This window comes from Anser brachyrhynchus (genome assembly GCF_964034855.1).
Source record: "Anser brachyrhynchus genome assembly, chromosome: 25".
Lineage (NCBI taxonomy): Eukaryota > Metazoa > Chordata > Aves > Anseriformes > Anatidae > Anser > Anser brachyrhynchus.
In genome coordinates, this window is record NC_137718.1 from 348,553 (window position 1) to 371,732 (window position 23,180).

Consider the following 23,180-nt stretch of genomic DNA (forward strand, 5'->3'; position numbering starts at 1 on the left):
TTGGCCAAGATCTCCTGTAAATGCACTAGTAAGATTTCATTAACACCAACAACCCTGACAAGGTTATTTTATTCTTGAAAATATCCATAATTGACCCTTTGAATTCCAACAGCTACAAACAGTGGTATAATACAAAGCAGATTTCAAAATAACTGTAGTCCTGCTCACCCGAATAAAGAAGGACTTGACCATGCTATTGGCTTTTTTAACTTCTGGCTGCCCTCCATCAGAATTAATGGCTGCTTGAATTATCTTCACAATATCATCACTAAAATCCAGCTGCAAGAAAACCACAAAATTTTGCATCAGCAGGATTGTCTTATGTACAGCTACATCATCCATTAACTTTTAAGGCATCAAGTGAACTTCCAGATGAGTAGAAGACTGAACCAGAACATTGACTTCAGCAGAAAAATAATTTGGCTGTAAAGAAGCAAGCAGCTCTGTGCATTTGCAAACTGGCTGGCAGAATTGCTGCACAAACCAATCCATAACTTTAAACTTTCTTCTTCAACCAAGAGTAGGCTTATGACAGATTTTAAATCAACTACGCTAACTACCTCACAAGAATTTGGTCAAAAAACTAGCAACAGCACGTTTGCAATGGACATGTCTCCTCAAGACTACAAGATGTGTAGAAGGAGGAGGGGGAAGAAAAAGTAATAAATAAATAAATAAAATAATTTTAAAAGGCCACTCCCTACAAGGAAACTGATCTGGTCAACACTAGCATTTTATATAAATGACCCCTAAACAGATCATCCCTGCAAACGTGAATTAATTGGTTTCCAGAAAACTGACTACCATCAGTGATATTTAACTAGGCTTTTTGCTGGAATCTGCACATAAAAGAATGACCTATTCTGTTCCCATGAACATAAAAGACTAAGAGCAAAAGCAGTTTAACCAAGTATCACTGCTGGTTAAAGAGAAGCATACGACAGTGTAAATTACATGTCTTTGGGCCAACATTAACATAAGTGCCAGCCAGAATTATTTTTAGCAGTACATTAACCTGTTTCCTTGTTCATAAAGAAAAGGCTTAAGCATGCTCAGTTATAAATACCACAGGTCATAAAGCAGTTCAGAGGCTATTATTAGAATAGAGCACTACAACTCTGACATACCACAGAAGTGTAACCTCCTTGATCCATTTTTCTTTTTACTCCTTCCAGATCCAGAGGTTGCTGCTCCTCCTGTTTACTGACTTCTGTTAGGACAGGGGGATCGGGACCTTCAGGAGAGCTTCTGGATGGTATACTCTCTTCTGTCTCAGGATTTAAATCAGGTGGTTTTGCTGCCTGTTAACATTAGCAACCAGACAGACAGACATTGGCTATTGAAGCGTGGCTGCTACTCATGATGTATTCCCCTGTACGTTCATAGGGGCAGAGATTCTCATTAACACGAAACAGAGGAGACTCAAGTTCTGAATTCCCGTCCAAAACGCAGGGACGGAAATAAAAAGATTTTAACCAGCTTTTTGCTGCTACCTGTAAGGCACACAGCAGGACAGTGATCAGACATGAGGATCAAACTCATTTTTCAGAAGTCCTATTTCTGAGTATGTTTTTCAAGACTAAATGTATTTCACCAGAGACCTAAATTGCCCCATTCCTTGAATAACTTTACCACCCTATTTTTCTTTTATTCTCAAAAGTCATAATCATAGATACCCACTTCTCTATTCCCATAGTAATGAACAAAAGATTTTAAAAACAAACAAAAAAAAACCAACATGTATTTGTGATTTAAGTACAATAAAATTTTGAGTATGATGCACAGCAATATCAGAATTAAATCAAATGCCAGGCAACACTTCAAGCTGGACTATAATTATAGAATATCCTGAGTTGGAAGGGACCCACAAGGATCATCAAGTCCAACTCCTGGAAACAGGAAACGAGGCTTCAGCTTACCTGCCTATAACGCAGCAAGTGGCTAGTAGTTCTAGAGTTCAACAGGGCTGTTAAAACCTGTTTTAAGGAAACCTGCAGCTCCTTTTCCAGTGCAAGACGCCATTCTGCAGGATGCTGTTCTGTACAGTTAATGCAGGTGTATGCTACACTCTCAGGCAAGTTAGAGAGTATCTCATACATTTCATCTGGAGACAAAAAAAACAGAAAATAGTAATCTGAACTACTTTACTGAAGGACAGATACTGGGAAAAATCCCTACTCTGTATACCACACTTACTGTTCAAATCAAACACCCTCTGTGTAACAAAAGCATCTTGTGTAACTTATCGCGTGATGCCGCATTTGAAACAAGTCCTAAGCTTTCAGGATGTCACTGATATATCATTCCACTCTATAGGTATTTTTCAAGCAGATCACAACAGGTAAGGGTGTTAATGAAACACTCAAGGAGAAAGGCCTAAAATTGGATTGCTTTAGTCTATTTGCTGCCCCATGTACTTTAAGGATGAGGAGATAAGAATTTGACTTACCAGAAAGGTTTTCGCATTTGGAGTGGACCCAGCGGTCACATTTTCCACATTGCATCATCTTACTCTCATAGTCATCATCATCATAGCATTTGTCACAGAGAGGACAAAAATTTCCTGAAAATAAGATACGATTTTACCAGAAGCTCAACTGTCACGCACACACCTTAAAGGCTAGGTGGTTACTTACTAGTGTGCTAAGAAATAAGCTCTCTGAAACCAATACAATTGCATCTACTTTTACAACGCTGAAATCAATGGCCACAAAAAACAAACAAACAAAACCCCTGCCTGAAAGACTGGTTACCCGCTTTTTTGTGGGGTATGATGAGACTAATAAAATACTATATGAGCTAGCTTTACAGAGTAGAATGAAAATTGAAAAGATGACATACAGGCAAGAAATAGTCGAGATTTTTTACCCTGAGATTTTTCCCCCAGTGTGTGCCCTCCTAGACTCAAAGGCCTTATGCACAGTAACTAACATAAAGATCAACCACTTTACAATAGGAAATGTGCTGTCTTTAAGCCAGAAGACCTTTAAAATACCTTTTTCCTCAAGTGCTGCTTGAAACCGTGGATCAACAGGTCTGTAATAACTGCTTTATCCGGCATAGTGCTTAATTCTGAAGTCTCAAATTCTCTCAATAAAACAATAGCGACTTTTCGTTATGCTCTGTAAAACCATGAACATGGTTTTCCTACACAAACAATACTGCTCCAATTCATGGCCCCAACACTAGGTTTCATTTCTGTTTGTACCAGTGATAAGCTCAACAACCTGAGGCCCTCATTTCAATCTACACTGACATCATCTCATTAAAGGACAGAATCTTAAAATGTACCTGCTGTAAACAACCACAATTTTACATACCTTTTGCAAAGAGTTTGGCACAATCATGACACAGTGAAAAGTCGTGAGACCACTGCGCATCCCACCCCTTCCCTGGTGTTGTTGATCCACAGCTCTTGCAGCGAACACATTTGGTACATATCTGGAAGATAGATATGTTTGGCAAGAGTTATTTGCTTTTATCCAATGGCTTTTATTCTTTTGTATTAATGATACATTTCATAATTTTATTATTTAATGAGTGCTGATAGCTTATACAACAGAACAAGGAGTTTCAAACACCAGAATTTCCACTATAAGGAGAAGGGCTCCCTCCCTTTATGATAAGATTGTGCTGATGCAAAAAGAGGAAAAATAGTGCTTCACATTTGCACTTAAGAAAATATCAACATTCCTTTCGCATAAGAAAGTATATATAGTTATGACATTCCTTCTGACCCAAAATATGAAGTCTTATTTTATCAATTTTCCAACTCTGAATACACCATTAGTGTTAGAAAACACTTAAAAATTATTAGCAACAAATATATTATGGGCAAGGATTTTGCACTTGTTTAGAACAAAAACTTGACAGACACAAAGCAGGGCATGAATCCAAACTGCCTCTCAATACCACTATCAACTGGTAAGTTTGTTAACAAAGTAAATGCTTCCATTCTGAAGAGCTTCTTCCATGTTCTCCAACTATGATCAGAAGAATTACTATAACTAAAAAAGGTATAATGCCTTTATAAATCTGCTTGTTCAAAACCAATCTGCTTTACCACAAGCCACCTCATCAAGAAGCCTATTCCCAAATGCATCTTCCAATGCAACAGGCATCCTTCCTTAAACTGATAAGCCAGTGCACTGGAGCAAGTCAACTGCAGCACTTTGGCCTGTAGCATTATGATCAGTTAAGTCAATCATCCCAAAAAAGAAATTTCAAAAAATCTTACCCAAACTTTCTTTTTCTTGGTGGGTTTTGTTGGGTAGTTTGGGCCCAGGCACTCAGGGTGATAGCTGTTTCGGCACTTATTGCACTCCAGCAGCTGCTACAAGAATAATGGGAGAGAGTATTGGAACAGAAACCTTAAAAAGGATGCAAAATCTTGGACATTTTCATTTTACATTAGATCCCTTATTTAGGGAAACAGGAGAAGTTGCAACTAAGTGAACTGAGATAAATTCACAGCCGCACACAGCAGTCTGCACACAGAGTGTGAACTCCACTGTCTACTGTCCGAGTTACCAGCTGAGGGTCAGAGCAAAAAGCTCTGGCAACAGTGCAGAAAAGGCTAGCTGGGTCGCTTGGAGGTTGGGGTACCTTGGTGGCCTGGTGCTGTCTCCCACACACGTGGCAGAACTTGCAGCGACGACAGCACCAGTTTTCCAGCTGGTCCTCCAGGGGCCGCTCGCTCTCCTCTAAGCAGAACTTGTGGAAAGGCTCACAACAGACCTGACAATACACAAACTGCAAGGGGGAGAGGGCGGTTTTAGCAAGTCAAAACCTTTTCTTAATTCCCAAACAAGCCTGCTTGCACTCCTTACTACTTTGAATTCTGCTTTACAGCTGACAGTATGAGAATATCTATTAGTATATTTTATGGGGGAAACTGAGTGTGTACTTCAGATAACCTAAATACATGCCTGTCTACACAGATTATGCATCTACCAGCAAACAGGAGTCTGGTACCTTTTATCTACGTGCTCTGAGTATTGGTAAGGGCCTACAGACTTCTTCAGGATTTCCCTCCCTCTCTGTAACACAAGCCAACCACACCCAAAGAAACATTTAGTGGACAAGGAAGGCACATACAGAGCAAAGAGACATCTTTCCCTCTGTTTAGTTTATATGGGCCATTTGAAAGCTCAAAGGATCCTCTACAAGGACAGACATACTAGAAAAAGAATAGTCCTTAGGGCACAAACACTGCAGGCACAAGCAGGACAGAGGAATTGTTTGTTCACTTGAGCAACTGACTGAGAAGGGCATGGCTCCATGTGCCACTGGATCTTCATAATCCTCAAATGCGTTGATGTTCACACGAAGAACTTAACCCCATTTTCCTTGAGTATTGTTCGCCTTTTCTAGAGCGCTAGCATCACCTTCCCAGGATAGCTAGTCTGAAAATTTTGAGAAGTCGCCTATCTTTTCCTGGAAATGCATTTAATAAAACTTAAGCAAAAATTCGGCTGTTTATACAGCACCAAAACCTTGCCGGTCACATTTCAGTAATGGTCTGCAACTCTTAGTAGATACAGACATACCTGGGAAAATCAACACTGCCTAACACCATTTCAACAAAACTGAGCAGTTTTTCTAATTTCAAGTTAACAGAAAGCAAAAGCCACTGCTTTACCTCTGCTGTGGGATTCCAAATTACGTTTAAGAAGAGATGCAGGGGGCTCTTGAAAATGCCATTCCTTATGTCTAATAGAGTTCACTTCTAAACTAAGCACCACAGAAGTTCTCAAAGTGAATTCAAATACCTTCCATTTTAGTATCTTAGGGCAGAGTCTAGCAAGGACAGATTTACAGGTATTATTTTAATTTCTTCTGTTTTATAGATTATTATTATTATTTTTTTTGTAACAATATGGTGCCGTAACTAAGTCATCAACAGCAGAACACAATGCTTTACCTCCACATGTCCACTGCTGGCACAGAGAAAACACACCACCCTGGGAGTAATAGGTACCGAGGTCACGATGCCTAACCCACCCATCTCCCAAACATTCTCCACTTCACAGTCCTCCTGAAAGTACAAAAGGATACATCACCATGCAGAATAAGGAAATACCACATCAGTATAAAGAGCTCACATTGCTGTGTTATGCATTCTGTTTCTGTAACTAGGTGTTCTAAAACAGAAATTATTTTAACTTTTATCTTGGTTATTTTATAACATATATTGCAATAGTTACAACTTGGTACTGTTCTTTGCAAGAGAGTTCAATAATACACTAACTTTCTCTCTACAGAAAGCAAGCCTAAAAAGCATGACAAAGTTTTTCACAATTGCACAATTATTACTAAAAATGAAATTTCAGAATAATTACACTTTATTAAAACTTCATATTTGTATAAAACACTTATGAGATCTCACTCTAATCTCCAGTATTAACACTTATAGATGGACTGAAAAATTGTTAGGAAAATGTTAAATTTTATTATTTCAACACTGTTGTTCAAAAAAAATAAAATACATGATTTATCAGTTTAAAACCCCAGATATACCCAAAGTATTGTGAATTACAAATTACTAACATTTTCCCCAAATCTTGTTGACTCAAGTTGAGGTAAGGTTTTTATAGTTCCATCTTAATGGAATAATTCTTCATAAACCTCAAATTCTTGCTCATCCTCACATTGAGGGTTAAGGTTTAAAGCTTTAAAGTGTCTCTTCATCCAGTACTCTGATTATAAGAAAAAAAAAGGCATAACAAACTTCTAAAAGTCAATCACGTCAGAAAGATTCCTATTTACAATTCTCACTGAATGGGACCAGACATACAAACTTAGAAGTCACTGTCAGCATTCTTGAGGGACTCTACTTCCAGTTTTTAGAGTCAGTTAATATTCAAATACTTAAAACATTTTGTCCTCTACCTTGAAATCCACTCGGATTCTGTGGACTCCATCTGTAGGTGGCTTTTGCTTGGAACTGCTCCCATTAGTCAGAGTACTGAGCAAATTCAGCGTGCTGCTTTCTGGCTTGCTTATAGGAGGGGGCTTTTCCTAGTCAAGTAAAGGAGCCTGCATTAATCCCAACCCCAAACATTAAAGCTTAAACAGTATTTACATTAAACACTACACATAATACAAAAAATACAAAAAATAAGAAAATACAAAAAAAAAAAACCACCCCAAACCAAGAACAACAAAAACCCACAACCAAACCATCACAAAATTAATGAGTTGCAAGAAAGTAACCATTTTGCAATCAGTTTTAAGAGCATTCCACACACAATTATATTTCTAATTCAATTTGCTGCATTTTCCCCTAGCATCATGTTATTCTCTATATTATCAGTGCTTTTTTTTTTTTTTTTTTTTTTTTTTTTTTTTTTTTTTACTTTCCTGCAGTAGGGCAACTCTGGGTGTAGTTAGTACCTACCTATATACATTTATCTCTGAGATTTAAATATATGAACCATTTTTTCATAATGAAGTTGTTTCTAAGACAAAGGTAGTTCTTTTTTTACTTATTAATTTTTTAATGGACAACCTAGCCTTCACTCCACAACATACAAGTCTTAGAACAAATTAACTCCTAAGCTGAATATAGACATATGGCAGGTAATTTTGTATCCACATACCGACATAAGGTAAAGCCTAATGTTTGTGTAACTTGCTCAAATCACAGGAATCTACATGTTCCTCTTTGATAGGATTGAAAATGTCTTTCTTTTTAAATACCACAAAAGATCTTGAGTAGCGTTAGGAATCAAGCTAGATCAGTCTTAAATCAGCATTCCAAGGAAAAGCGGCAGAACTGAATTCCTATAGATATTTTAAGTACAAAAAAATCTGCAAAAGGGTTAAGTAATACAGTCTTACTTTCTAGATAGACAAAAGATTCAGGTTCTCAAAATTTATTGACTGTGTACGAAAAGCAGTATTCACCTTTTCTTTTGGTTTCTGTTTCACAGGGAAAGTTGGACGGGGAGCAATTTTTTTCTGTTTGTTTTGTTCTGTGCCTAGGAAGGGGGGAAAAATTATGAGTATTTCAAGTAACTAACAGCGACCTGTAGAGAAGAAAAGGGAAAAAGTCAGCTGTGTAATGAGAGATGAATTTTAGACTGGAATTTTTCCATCGTCTTTTGTGGTCACCAACTATGACTGGGGCAGTCTCTGCAAGGTGTGGCCAGTCGAACTTGCTCTGCTATAAGTCTGAAGTGTTCCAGGTGTAAAGCAACAGAAGTCCTGGAGCTGCCTTTTTGTTCACTTTCCATGCTGTTCTGTACTACGTGCAATAGTAGGTTATGTTTTTGTAGTAGAAAAAATTACATTCTTGTTGTTTCACATTCAGACTGTAAACAGTCAGTAAACTTAACAGTATTGAAAATATACTTCAAGATTGCCAAGACTAGATGACTAAAAATCACTTTAAAGGTGTTCATCTTTCTTCCCGTCCCAATATATAATGTAGTACAATAAAAGAAAGCCAGTTCTAAGCAAAATTCCCAAAATAATTTGCTTTAATTTCACCAGGTCATAAAGCATTTATCAGCTTTAAAATCCAACAGATTTTAGCAGTATTACTACTGTTACTTAACATGACTCAAACATACTGAAGATAAACAGTCCCATTTACCTATTTCTGGCTGTGGAGTCTGCTTTTTCTTAGGCTCAGAAGTGGTAAGTTTAGGAGCTTCTTTTTTCAAAGGTCCTGAGCTTGGTGGCTGAGGAGGGAGCTGTACTGGCTGAGATGTTTGTTTGCCAGTCTTTCTGGCACCAGGTGCAGGGACCTGTTTGGGCTCCGACAGAGGAGTAGAGGAATTTCCATCCTCATGTTTCTCCTCGACTGGCTTACGAGCAGGTTCACTGCTCTTCTTTATGGCATTGTCTTCTCTTGATAAAACAGTTGGAGGAGTTTGTTTCTGTCCAGAGTCCAATTGGTTCTTTCCAGAATGGCTTTCTTTCTTTTCATTCGTCTTGGATTTCTTCTCTTTCTTTTTTGCAGCTAGGAAGAAAAAGCATCAATAAATTAAAGCAGATAGAACTGTGCAACTTCGAGTAGTTCACTGCACTTTTAAAATTAGGAAACAGACATTTTGTTTCTTCATTCCACTGAAGAAAAAACTGTACTCATCCAAAAAAACTGTCAGTAAAATTAATGTACTTGTCTTATATTACAACCTGTGTTCTAATACTTTGGGCCTCTATTCTGACAGACTGGTAAGCAAAGTACTTATGTGGTAATGCAGATTCACAGCTTAACTGTGCAAAAGAGAAAGCCAACTTTGCATGGAGAAGTTTAGGGAATTCAAGACAACCACCTGGCCACTGTCACACTAACATGCAGACCTCCAGAGGTCTAGCACCAGGATGCAGGGATTTAACAAAATACATATGATGGTTCACTTAAGCCTGATGCCAGAGACAAGGAAGTGCCAAGAGATTTATCAGTCCCCATGTCATTCAGAAACATAGAAATATCTGAGAATTGGTTCACCTGAAGTGCTGAGGGGAGACTGATCAGCTATCCGCAGCAGTTCCCTACAAAAGGGAGGAGAAACTACAATTCTAGTGCTGAAAAAGACAGTTATGGATTATGGACGCTGTCTATACTCACGTTTCTCCTACAACTTTCAGGTGACATCAGCAGAACAGACAGGTTCCCTGTTAACATTTAATTTCAGACTAAACTTTTATAGCTCAGTGTCGTTGCAATGACAGCATAAAAAGCAATTTAAGGTATGAAAATTTCTTTCTTATCCTACACTTGAGCCAAATCTTTCAGCCTACCTTTAGCTTGCTTCTGGAGATACGCTTTAGAAGGCATCCACTGTAGATTCTGACATTTCCTCATTCTACAAAGAAAGAATATGTTGTGTAATCATAAATTGGAAGAAAAATGCAAACACTAAGAGAGAATTCCATAAATATTCAATGTGATTTTTTTTAAAAGCTATCATCAATACACTCATTTTCTTCAAATTATTTTTCCCTTCTTCAGAGATATTTAAAAGAGTATTATTTTCCTGTATTTTCCTTTTTGTTTTCTGAACTCTCAACACAATTTTGCAGCTAATAAAGCTGCTTATGTAATAACTGATTCGCTGATAAATCCCCTATCAATTCCATTTCTTGGGTATTGGCATAGGAGTAATACCAGGGTACTTCTAAGAACTCTAAAACCACATCAAACTCTCCCAATAGTAGTTTTTATGTAATCCACAATGAGGTCATTTCAGCCAAAAAAATAGTTGCTCTGCTTATATGGAGTGGGATTGGATTAGGTGTAAGCAAGTTTTTAAATGTTCAACTCCTATTTTTCTTATGTCTCATTCCAGATGGTATTCAGTGCTATGCCAGGTTCTTCAAAGCGGGGAGAATATGGGGAGAATAAGTTGTAAGTGAACTTCAGAAAAAGAAGGTCATAAAAAGCACACCTTGATCCTAGATCTACACTCCTAAATTAAATTGCTTTTAATTGCTTTTTACTGTGATCCATCCTCAGCCCAGGCCAAATTCATTCCAGGCCTGCACTAGAGGGTTAAATCTGGTGTTTCATACCTCAGAATGTGGATGTGCTTATCCTACTCCGCATAGGAATTAGTTGAAGAATTTCTCACATGCACAAACTTACTTGCAGCACTGCTTCTTTATATTACGCCCACCAAACTTCGGTTTGTCCAGACAGTTAGTACAGACACCACAGTCCTCTGGAACCTGGCAGCCTGAACACTGCCCACAGCGCCTTGACCGTCGACCCTTCTTCACTGGTGGTTCTTGCTGTGTCTTGTTTCTGGTTACCGGCTTAATTGGTTTGATAGGTGGAGCAAGAGGTTCTGCCTCTTCAGAGCCGGCTATTGATGACTTATCTATCAAAAAAAAAATTCTAATGTGAATTCACTGAAGTCATACAATGTTTCAGAAGCATCTAATGAGCTAATGGAATTTATTCTATTAAGCGTAAGTTCATCTGCAGATCTGCAGGACCACACAAGCTGTGTGTGCGTGTATGTGTACATATCACAATACACTTGTAGACACAGCCCTAACTAACCTAATGTGTATCACATAGCACTTTTATAAAAATTCACAATGGTTAAAAGAATTGACCCTATTTGAGTGGCATTTTAACAAAAAGCCCAGATCAGTTTAATATACTGTCCCCTGTTAATTGCTTGATATCCTCATTTTTACAGGTTCAGATGTAGCCATATTTATTATAGATGCCACTAACCCAAGTAGTCAACAAAGCAGACTTTCTATGAATCCACAAGTGAAAACTGGAAGTCTTAACCTACCATCATTCCCCATGGAAGACAGTATCTTCTCTCGCTCTTCCCATGGTAAGGCACTCAGAGTGGGCATGTCGTCAGGAAACACGGCTCGCTTACGACCCAGTGCAACAGCTGCTCTTCTGCAAACATGTTTTATTCGTGGTCCTCGGACTGACGTTTCTGATGAATCACTCTCTTGTCCCTAGATTTCAGAATAAGAAAACAGACAGTATTCCTAAGAAAGGTACAAAAATGAGACTGGGCCACATACGAAAACTTCTAGATAACCTAAAAAGAGTTAAATTATATATTAGCTTGCATTTTGTAAGGGTCAGGATAGAAGTAAAGACTATCAGCCTTCTAAGCCTTGGATATCCAAGGGAGGATAAACTCAAAAGGACAAGAAGTTTTACTCATTTGGAATTACAAGGTAAGTTTCTACCTGTTAACTGGAAAGTGAACTCACTCATGGAGCCGTATGTTATTAGGGCACTGACATCAGAAATTTAGAGTTGACTGGAATTAGGATAAACAGACTAACACTGAGCATTAATTGATCTGTCTGAAGATCAATTTTGTAGCAGCAAACCTTTAAGATGAGGGGATAGTGTTTACTGAGGTGATAAAAGAAATGTAGCATTTTAGTACCATTTTCCACATTTTTAACATAGGATTCTGACATATTTCCTAATAAAAGAACTCCACACGAAGAATTAACTGCAAGGGCTTGGGCTTCTTAGTATAAACATGCCAGGCGTACAGAAGCACGCATTTATTCTTTCTGGGGACAAAAGCTTAAGAATTCTTTATTTAAAATATGCACTAATTTTTAACACTAACATCATGTGGGAAAGTGAAAAAAGAAAATACTCCCTGAAAGTATATTTCTATCATAAAACATCTACCTTTCCGACAGCTAAAAAGGACTGCAGAAGAGGGTGGTTTTGGGGTGGGGGAAATGGGGAGAGGGAAGAGAAGACAGCAGTAGGAAGCAGTCCTCCAATCAGATGCAAAATCCCAACGGATTTTACTCCTTCCCATTAATAACAGATCAGATCGTCATAAGGTAAAGTTACAAGAGAGAGAGAGACCAAGATCAACTCATCTTTAGAAAGACTATTGCAGTTTGCTAGAACCATGCTTTTAAAAATGCCTATTACCCTTGATGTTTACTTTGCTTAGAGTTATACAGAGAAACCTAATAAACAGTTCCACTGTACTGTTCTCTAAAAACGCATGCAGCTCCCCCTTGAACTGACTATGCGGTAGCTTTCTCTCCCCCTCAACTTCTGCCCATGCCTTCTCATTTTTGTATCATTTACCATCTGTTGCACTAATGGCTACTTAGCTTGGCATATTAACTCTTCACATTCAGGACATGAAAGATACTAGTGATTTTCAGTGCAACTTCAAAATAAGATGCCCTCTAGCAAAAAAAAAAAAAAAAAAAGGAAAAAAAATACCTGTGCTTTTGGCTGATCTGCTTGTTTGAGGGACTTGCTCTTCTCAATCTTGTACAGCTGGGCTTTTGCTTTTTTCAGAAGACTGGCTACCCTTTTGTCAGTCATTGGCAGTTTGTCTGCTTGAGCCAACATAGAGCTGATGGAGGAAGCGGAATGTTTAACAGTGCTTGATGAAGGAGTAGAGAGACGCAGAGCTTTTTCTTTCTCCAAAGACGGCACAGTGGGGCTGAGGTCCAGATCTGATTTGTCTAACCCCCCTCTACCTTTCTTGGATGTTTTGGTTTTGATGGCTGTTGTATCTACCAGAGCAGCAGTGGAAACATCTGCCACGGGATCTATTGCTGTAGACTTCCTCCGCCCAGCAGTTTTTTTTGCAGAAGATGATGCTGCAGCATCTTCACTGACAACTTTTTCTTTGGGCATTTTACCTACAGGAAACAAAGCAGAGCTACTCTGAATTTCTGACCCTTTTCTCCTTTTCTCTTTCCTTGACTCCCGTTTGTTCTCCTTCTCTCTCTCTCTGTCTTTCTCTCTGCTCTTGTCCTTCTCCACACTTTTATCAGCGTCTTTATCTTTGGACAGTTCCTCTGTTGCCCTGTCTTTGTTTCTGCCTCTCTCTGTCTGGGGACTTGGAGTGAACCAAGGAAAGAGAGGAGTAGGACTACTAGATGAGAAAGGCTCTGCTGGAGTGCTAGTCTGCTTCCTTTGTCTCTGGCTTCTTTCTGCTGATTCCCCAGACTGCGTTAGGGAATGGGAAGGAAAAGTAAAAGTTGAATTTAAGGCACTAGTGGCAAGAGAACTAACAGAAATGCTAGTTAATGAGGAAGATACAGAAGACTGTGGGGTGAGAGTTGTCAGGTCAGAGGTACTAAGTCTCCCACTTCTTGTCCTCATGGAGTGCGAAGGAGATCTGGGTTCTGAGCGGATAGGGCTAAAGACTTTTCTCTTTCGTTTCCTAGAAGAGACACCTGTTGCAGAAGTTCCTGTAGTGGTTCGACCAACCGATGAGGGCAAAGTTACGGATTCAAAGATTCTGGAGTGGGCCTCGCTTGGAGTGAATCTCGGAGCTCTCAGCAGAGGACTTCTCTTGTGCATATCAAATCTTGTTCCAGAATGAAGAGAAAACAGTCGTGCTGGAGCTGTAGCACCTGGTGTTGAGAAGCCAGATGCAAAGCCAACATCCTCTGGTGTTAGTGGTGGGGGTCTAAAGTTATCAAATATTGGTTTGCGAATAAGACCCTCTTTGGCATATTTTGCTGATGAGAAGTACTGTGGTTCTGACCTGGAATGCTTTAGAGAAGTCCACCTAAACGTTGGCTCTCGCAGAATTGATTTCCGTTTCTCTTGCATTGGTGCAGCAGAAGTAGGAAGAAAGGGTGAGGCTAATGGTATGGTAGGAGGCATGAGCCAAGGAGTACGGTCTGAGATGCCGGCAGCGGGTTGTAGTGGTGGGGGAGGAGTGAGCAGAGGGGGAGGAGGAGAGGACGACGACTGCTGCTGTGGCACACTTGGCAAGGCTGACAGTTTTTTAGCAGTCCTCTGGCCAAAACTTCTTTCTGTTATTGAAAACCTTCTGTTTCTCCTGTCACTGTTATCATTCTCAGGGGACTGAGAAACAGGCAGAGGTGTGTGAACTTCTGGAGTATTACTTCGTTCCTCAGAAAGTGTCTGCATCTCCTCAGAAGCCTGAGAGTCTGTAGATGTATCAACGCTAGGGCTGCTGGACCGTGAGGAATCTGAAGACATCTGAGATGAATGCTGAGAAGCAGCACTGGATTTTTCACTGGATCCGCAAGAAGTAGCGCTGAACCTGCTGTTTGGTGTGGATTCTAGTCTGGATATTTTAATAGGAGGGTCATAGTCTTCATCTTCAATGAACCGTTTGGGTGTTTTAATAATCCGTGAAGAGATAGCGCTTACGACTGGCATAATGAACTGTCGGATATTTTTAAGCTGGGTTCTCCCCTTTCTGCCCTGCAGTTTGGCTGCTTCTTTCTCAATCTTTTTTTGCGCCCCCTTCTTAGCCCTCTGCAAGAGTTGCTTAGCAATTGTTGCATCCGTCCTTTTTGTAGAAGGTATAATCCTAACAGGCTTAATCCTGCGCGGACTCTGTCTGACAGCAGTCTTTTCTTCTTTTGTAAGAGGTGGTGTGCCATCCTTTTCTTTACGTATCCTTTGGGGTTTCTCCAGCTGCGAATTTACGACTAAGGCTGAGGAAGTCTTCAAACGTTCAGAAGACGGTGGCCTCCCTCTCCTGCGCACAATCTGAACACTTTTCCTCCCAATCTGAAGTTTTGCCCCAGGCTTAAATTTAGATTTTAGTGGAGAGAGTTTACTAGTTCTTAATTTCTTAATTTTAGTTGCTTGCTGAAATGTAGTGGATGGTGACCTTTTGATTTTTTTCAGGCTCTCTTTTTCTTCTTTGCTTCCCTTCTGAATATCTGATGTGCCTTTTACTTGTGACAATTTGAACTTCACGCTAGTAAGTGTTGGAGGTCTTCCTCGTCTTTTTTCCCCACTTTTCAGTTCCTTCTTCTTTACTTTCTCCATGGGTGTGGTTTCAGACTTACTTGAAGGGGAACACACTGATGAAGAGTCTGATAGTACAGCTGAACTTCGGTCAGAACTGCTCCGGGGCCTCCCACGAGGTTTTCGTGGACTAGATTTAACTACGAGGAAAGCAGAGAATGCAGAGGACACATTAAATTTCTCTAAGTATTGGATCAGCTTTATCCAGGTCACACAAGTATTTACTCTGCATAAATCATGACTCACATAAATTGCCAAAAACTTTTCAGTTCATCAACAAATAAAAATTTTATCAATCCATGTAAAGACTTCCTTCACAAACCTCTTCTCATATAAAAGGAGATTTAGATAATTTTTTTAAAATGCAAGCTTGCCTTTCTGCGACAACCATATATGCCATTGCACAAAACCAGTATCAATACAATGGTAAAAGAGAATGATAATTCATAAGCAGATTTGTAATGTTTCAAATGCACTAAAAAATTATTTTAAACAAAACGAATCACAGTTGAAAGGAAAAAAAGTCCTTCACTAGTACCATCCATCTGCACTGCTAATGGATATGTCAGTACGGCAAGAACAACATACAGGGAGAAGTTGATGTAGGGTATCTTACTAAAAAATGGTTTTAGTTCTGAAATACATTTAGCATTCAGGACTGCACTAGCAATGATCAAGCAGATGTGCATGCCTTGATTACTCACCTCTACCAATGCATTTCAACCCATACCCACCAACCCAGCTATCCCAGTTCTGGGTCTTCACATAGTTCTGACAATGTATTTCATTCTTCATCTGAAACACCCTATTAGTATGGCTTTCCACAATAGAATTCGCTGGCAAGGCCAAACCAAGTAGAGTATTGTGGTGAGAGCATTTATTGACAAGAATCTAAATCAAAACCAAACCCGTTTGTGTGCACCCCCATCATGATTTGATCCGACATCTAGAAAGTTTCTTGAAAAAAATACAACAACTTAACTATAGCTTATCCTTAAGCGTTCTGTATTTGTTTTATTAAAAAAAATTGAAGGTTCCAGTTACAGGAGATGAGTGTATTGAAAAATATTAAAATGTTCAACATGGGATTTTTTATTACTGTTCTTTAAGATTAAATTGTTCCAACTGCATCTTAGATGGAATTTTGTAAAGAAACATTTACTTTTGCACCTCGTGACTACTTCTGTCTACCCATAGCTGAACACATTCCTGAAACTAGATCCTAACCATTAAAATAACTGCCTCTTTAAAACACTAACTTCAGGTTTCAAATACCAGTTTCATCAGTATAATTCTTTTACTCAAAGTTTCCCTGTTCTGCAACAGATCAGATCTAAAGACACCACAATGACAGCATGCAAAGCTAAACTGAATCCAAAGAGTGGTTATGGCCTTGATGGTGGATGAGATTTGATACAACAAACAGGAAAGACATGACAAAACCACCACAAAGCAGCACACAAAGACAACATCCGTTCCTGCTATATGCACATACCTGTGGGGGACCTGGTGGGACTTTGTACTTTGACTTCTTCATCTGAACCAAAACCTAGGAACTGTTCATCCTGCAACAAAAAAGTAGATTGAAATTTGAAGATGTGGATATTAACATTTAAACAAACTTAACTATTATCAAGGCATGAAGAGATTCTAGAAGATTTTCTCTCCCCAAGTAACGTACTCACATTTGTTCTTCAAGCAAACAATTGCTAAAAAGGAAATACCACTTTTATTTTTATATATATAAATATATATGTATTTGTATACATAAACAAAACAGTTATAGTTTACACCTAGAGAACGATGAAAAGGAGTTATGGGGAAACAGAGGACAAGTATCTATGAAAACAATCCTTTAACGTACAAAATCTGCTGCTCATATCAAACCACCAAGAACAGATCACTCCATAGGCTAGTGTTCAAAATACCCTAAGGACCTACTTCAGCTAAACAAACAAAAAACCAGCACACATCTCCATGCTTATTTTTGTAGTACCGTTGTAGAATAACTTCTTCCAAACTCATTGAAGAGACCGGAGGCCCAGAAGCAGCCAAGGTCTCTAAGTAAGCCCAAGTGCTCTGGAGGTTCGGCAGGGCCTTTGCTCACTGCAGCCCTGTGCTGATGGCAGCCTCTCCCTGCAGGAGGCCTTGCCCCTGCTCCCACAGAGCCAACAGCAGTGCTCACAGCCTCTGCAAGGAAAGCGTACAGTTTTGGGGCCTCTTCCTTCTATTTTAAAGATTTTTTTTTTAACCTGACAGAGATGACAGAAATTTAGAAGACTCAGGAATAAAACCACTACAACAAGTGCCGTAAGAAGACAAGGTGCAGGTTATGGACAAAGTAACACTGACCTAAGGTGCAACACAACTAGGAAACAAACTTAGGCTATAAAACGTTGATTTTTGAAACGACGATTTATGAAATGACAACTTTTGATATAGCAAAGCCAATCAATACTCCGATTTGATGTTAAGGGCGCTCTGTTCAGATTAAGCCATTTTTTCCAGGGAGCACGCAAAAGTGTAAATCCTCATGACAGGCCACCAAAATTTACGACAATCTGTTTTCACGCCGATCCAGGTTTCCTAATGCAGTTTCACCTCAAGCAATTACGTTCTCTGCTCTTAAATTTCCTCTCTACTTTGAGAACGGATACACCACTTGTTGCTTGCTTCTTTAAAGCACCGCACGCCCTGGCTGCGTGCTAGAAGGTAGCTTTCTGCTCTGCCGTGGAGGTGCCACAGCTCTGGCTGCACGTTCTCTGTAACACATTGCTGAGAACGGAGCCGGCTCGGAGCCGTGGGTAAAGGCTGCCAAGCGCATGCTCCACGCCGCACGCCCAGCACTGCGGAGCCGTCACGCCTGCACGCCGCTCCCCAGAGCACGTGGGCGCGCGGCGAGATGTAAACAGTGTGCGCGGGGCTGCTGCCGGGGAACGGGCCCTGGCACCGGCAGAGGGGATGCTGCTTGCCGAGACACCGGGCTGAAGTGTTCTCAGCACCGAGACAGAGAAGGCAGGCAGAAGAGCCACAAGCTACGTGTGCACAGAGAGGTTCAGAAGGGTACTGGGAACAGCCACTCACCCCGAGCGATTTTTTCCCCATTAGACTACCAAAAAGCGGTACCTGCAGCGTTTTCAAAGACACAACAACGTACGTATAGTGCATCTTAGGTATGGAGAAAGGCCAAATAACGCTTACTTTTGTGTATATGAGCACGCTTTCCCCCAGGAAAACAGAATTCAATGCCACAAGCAGGAGATTGTTAAAGCAACAGCCTCCTAAACAAGAGCTGTGAAAAATACCTCAACTCTAATTGCAGACGTCAGGACAGGGAGGTGCAGCACGGCAGTGCTGAGCTGCCTGAGAGCAGTGCTGTTCCAGCAGACCGAGCTGCAGATCTCTGAAATCCTGATTCAGTCCCTGCTCTCCATGCCACACTGTTCTCCCTTCAGAGCTCAGCCATCAGCATCCGGTTCCTGAACTTGCGATGGGTTTCATCTTCCTTCTTTTCTTCCTCTTACATCTGTTAAATTAACTGTTGCTCCCACTATGAAATCTTTATATTATTTCTTCCTTGTCCTCCTGTTTTTCAACAGATTACAAAAGCGATGCTCCATACTATCTGCAGCGCTCTTTCTGTCAACAAGTTCAAGCCAACATCACTGCTACATCATCCGCTCCCACCCCCAGCCAGCAACACTCGCTGTGCACCTACCTGACCTTCTCTGTATTTTATCTGTTTGCATCCTGCTCACCTGAAATCTTATCTGCCTCCTCAAGGACTAAGAAAGATACGCATTCGAGCTAGGGAGGACGTATGAGAAACACGCAGACAGCTACAGGCTCTGCAGCAGAGAATGCTCTTCACAGGGGGACTGCTGAGCTAAATTGAATTAAAAAAATGAATCTCCTTGCTGAGAGGAAGGCTAACAATAACAATTAATCCTATAGACCACTTGGTGGAAAAGATAGCTATGATTTCTTTCCATAGAACAATTCAGTTTGAAGTCTCCCAGCTCCAATTAAACATCCCCCAACGCTTCATTCATTGGCTGCACAGGAATGGTGCTGAGCAACGGGCAGCTCGCAGCTGTGGTTCCAGATCCACAGTGCTGCAGGGTGGAAAGCACACCTCTGCAGAACCAGACCCCTCACCACTACAATTCCAACCTAGTCAGCAAAGGCAGAAGGTATGCTCTAATCACATTTCCAACAGACCATTTAAAATACACGATACAATATATACATGTATATATATATTTTTTTTCCCCAGAAGAGTAACAGATGCAAAGACTTTGCAAGACTGAATTAGAGCCTATCGCTGCTGAGAGAGGCAAGTTTAATTTAAACTAAAATAATACCTCACTCCAAAACCAGTCAGTGGCACTTGACCTCCGTGTGTATGACACATTTGCTGTTGGTGAACTATTGCAAACCTCAGGCAGCAAAGACAGAGATGCCTCTAACATTAAATGCAGTCTCTAGACACTTAAAACTTGCAGCTTTTAAAGAACAGTGAAAACCACATCATGATCATACACAAAACACTACTGAAACTTGAAAAAGCCGTTATATAAAACCAGCTTTAATGAAGACATGTATGACCCTGCCTGTTAAGGAGCACTGAGGGACACAGCTCCTAGCACTGAAGGCAACCCCTCTGCTTAAGGTTTCTGTACACTAAAAGCATAGGGAAAAGTCTGTCTTCAGGTCTCATCGTAGCCCATTTTGCATGACAATTAGCGATACCAGTAAACATGGCCGCGTAAGCTGAGCTTTCTTCCTAACAAAATGTGGAAAAAATAAATAAATGAAGATGATGAGCAAAAACCAGATCTGGGTGGTAGCACTAGAACCCTGACATGGGAAGAAAGTTTGTCACCACCTTACATTACACAAAACTTTTACAAGCTTGCAATTAAAAATAACCTAACAATAACAAAGTTGCAGAGGTGTTGACTACCAGCAGTTAAACCTCAGAACAGAAAACAAGTCTGCAGTTAAAGTCGTGAGATGGCAGCTGGATGTTCAAAGGTAAGAGCAGGGCAGGACAGAGATGTGTTTCACAGTAACGGCTCTGTCCAGGACAAAACACTGCCACTGAGCAGTGAGACAAGAGCTCACAACGCGCTCTCCGAATACTCCAGCCACCCCTCCACCTCACTGCCAGCTTAACGAAAAGAACCAGGCACTTGATCACAACCCCTCAGAAGTTCGGCCAGATGCGCTGCCCTGCTGCCCGGCCCAGCTCAGGGTTTCCCCACACCTGCCCAGTGAGGAAAGCAGCAAAGAGGAACCGCGCACAACTCCTGCACTTCCGCAGAACGAATCCCCAATCCTGCTGTCCCCCAGAAGTGGATCACACAAGGTTTCACACAAACTACCACCCCTGCCCAAGCTCTCACCAACCCAACTACGAAAGAGACAATTTCTCTACAAATATTTGGAGGCTGGGGCCATGAAGCAAGTAAGATAGAAGAGCTGTCCAACAGTCCTGAACTGCATCTGCCTCTAAGTTGCTGTAGCTACTATGAATGCCTTTTAAAAAAATAATAAAAATCTGGGATCCTATTATTTTGTCTGAGGCTATTAAATGAGTGTGCTCTATTTTTGACAGTTGTATGCCCAAACCCACACGTGGAACCTGCGTTATCCTCAAACTGATCACTGCTGTGGGTCCCCTCCAACTCTGGCTATCCCATGACTCTGCCTGCTAACTTACTTTTCCAATGGGATAGATAAACAGATAGATAAATAAATGGATTAAAAAAATAATCCTTTGGCTTCATTTACAACCAGAAGCAGCAAGACCCGTACGTCATTCAGGTTTGTTCCGTGATGTTCCTGCCTGTATCGCTGACCTCAGCACAGCAATTCTCACAGCCTAGGACGATGGCCTTGTAACTTCGCAGAACGAGAAGTGATTGAGAAGGCCACGAAACACCAGCATGCACGTGCAAGGCTAAGTCGCCCAGTCAGAAGTCAAAATTCACTTCTGAGGCAAATAAAGCAGGAACGGTTACTCCAGTTTTTCAGAAGTCGCTATCAAGCATGACAGATGGAGAGTGATTAAAAACCATCATGGTTTTGAACATGACCTCATTTACCTGAGAAAGAATAATGCAACACCAAAAGGTCACTCGGGATTATAAATAAAGGGAGGAGGAAAGGCTCGCCTCTCGGGCAAGGCACAAAACCTCGCTGAGCAGGCAGGGGCGATCTCTTGGCGGTCAGCAGAGCTCCCACGTCCATCCCCGCTCAAACATCGAGCCACCCAGACCAGCCTAAACCTCAGAGCTGCGAGCAGACGAACAAAGGCTTTTCTTGAAGTCATCTAGTTACTGCAAGAACAGAAAACTCCCAAGCAAATCTCTATCTGAGCACAATCTACCACAACACTCTTGAGTGAAATTACTTTCCAAAGAATTTCTGATTAAAGGTCTCAGGGGAAAGTCCAGCCCCAGATGCCCAAGTGTCCTGAAGGTGCTGGTGTCCCGATGTGTCTGACTAACAGCCTGACCCAAAGCACTATGGACTCGTAACGCTGCAGAGGACCGTCACCAAAGCTGTCAGAAACTCTACGAACAGCAGTGCAGCTGACCCAAATGGCTCTCACAAAGGTTTATTTAATTTTAAAGCAGTTATTTGAACAATGTTTTCCTCCTCTTCCCATTCACCCTTTTGATTTTGGCCCCAGTTATGCAGCACCTCAGCTTCTTGGAAAGAGAAGAGCTGGTTTTAGGAGACCACTCAGGAGCCTGCTCGGTCACTACAGCACAACACCTACCGGGCTGCTCTGGGAGGAACGAGCATCCTTGCAGGTCAGCAGACAGCAGCCCCTGGGACAAGCACCGGGGGCACTCGGAGCTTTAGTCGGAGGTGGAACCCTCTGGTAACTCAGGGAGAGGCTTCACCAGCGATTACTGGCGGTGCAGCGTCACTACCAGACAGCACGATATTTGGGTTCAGTGCTATCTACTTGCTAGGCTGAGGGCCCAGCTGCCTTTCGTTCTTTAACTAATTCCACATCTGGAAGCTCTGCCTGGGAATGATGTGGGAGCTAAGCTGGGACCTTGCCTCAGAACAGCACCGATGCAGCTACACCTGCCCTGAACGCGAGGTAAAACGCTTGACTGTGTTCCAGACCAGAACAGGGAAGAGCTATGCTGCACACCGTGCTAACTGGGCGGCAGCGGTGCCCTCAGCAGAACGGCAGCTCCCCCGTCCCCAGCCCACGGCTGATTGCAGAAGCATGGGGCTCAAGCGCCGAGCACCCCACTCTAACAGTGCTAAGGAGCACACGGATCAGTACCGCCAGCATGCTAGAAGGAAACTAAGAATATCCAGAGTTAGGGGGTAACGATACAGCTCGTCTCTTGCTATCTAGCCAGAACTGCAAGCAGCAGAGAGGACGAACTTACACCACCCCACAAACGAAACACAAGCAGACCACGTATTCCACAGTCACGGCTCCATCAGCTCAGGCTATCCTCTACGCCCAGTACTCCATATGAACAATTCTCATTTCCAGTTTCACAACAGGAACGCGTTTCAAAGCGCCTGAGAAACGCTCTTGTTTTGCTTGCAGTGAGCTTCCAGTACCACTACCACCACCGAGGGTCAGACAGACCATTGCCTAGAAAAATCTACCTTACACTCAGCGAGAGAAAAGTGAGACCAAAGCCTCCCGGACCACATCTAACAGAGCGCTGGCAACACGCCGCTTTTGGCAAGCTACATCCCTTCCTCTCTCTTGGTTCCACAATGAACATTTAGAAAGCAATGCTTCAGCTGAACTTGGACAACTGAGAGAAGGAATTCTCGAGCTTGTTGTTGAATAGAAGCAGACATAACTCACCACGCTGCCCAGACACCAAGGCAGGAGGCTGAGGTACTCGGGATTACTGCTGCACACACAGAGCTGTGCTCCAGGTGCTGCACCCATCCA

The 23,180-nt window shown here is 41.4% G+C and overlaps 1 protein-coding gene across 3 annotated transcripts in view; it reads right to left on the minus strand.

Moving 5' to 3' along the window:
- KMT2A (lysine methyltransferase 2A) overlaps positions 1-23,180 on the minus strand; it is a 50,691-nt gene that overhangs the window by 21,511 nt on the left and 6,000 nt on the right. For 2 of the 3 annotated variants that reach the window (XM_080567812.1, XM_080567810.1), the window contains exons 2-17: positions 16,725-16,794; positions 12,701-15,369; positions 11,262-11,439; positions 10,598-10,832; positions 9,754-9,818; positions 8,600-8,968; positions 7,909-7,982; positions 6,892-7,020; positions 5,924-6,037; positions 4,606-4,752; positions 4,238-4,333; positions 3,321-3,441; positions 2,450-2,563; positions 1,920-2,104; positions 1,128-1,301; positions 169-279 (exon numbers count right to left, since the gene is read on the minus strand). In XM_080567812.1, coding sequence (XP_080423938.1) covers positions 169-279; positions 1,128-1,301; positions 1,920-2,104; positions 2,450-2,563; positions 3,321-3,441; positions 4,238-4,333; positions 4,606-4,752; positions 5,924-6,037; positions 6,892-7,020; positions 7,909-7,982; positions 8,600-8,968; positions 9,754-9,818; positions 10,598-10,832; positions 11,262-11,439; positions 12,701-15,369; positions 16,725-16,794 — 4,851 coding nt within the window. The remainder of the gene's footprint in view (positions 1-168; positions 280-1,127; positions 1,302-1,919; positions 2,105-2,449; positions 2,564-3,320; positions 3,442-4,237; positions 4,334-4,605; positions 4,753-5,923; positions 6,038-6,891; positions 7,021-7,908; positions 7,983-8,599; positions 8,969-9,753; positions 9,819-10,597; positions 10,833-11,261; positions 11,440-12,700; positions 15,370-16,724; positions 16,795-23,180) is intronic. The other variant, XM_080567811.1, reaches the window with a different exon arrangement.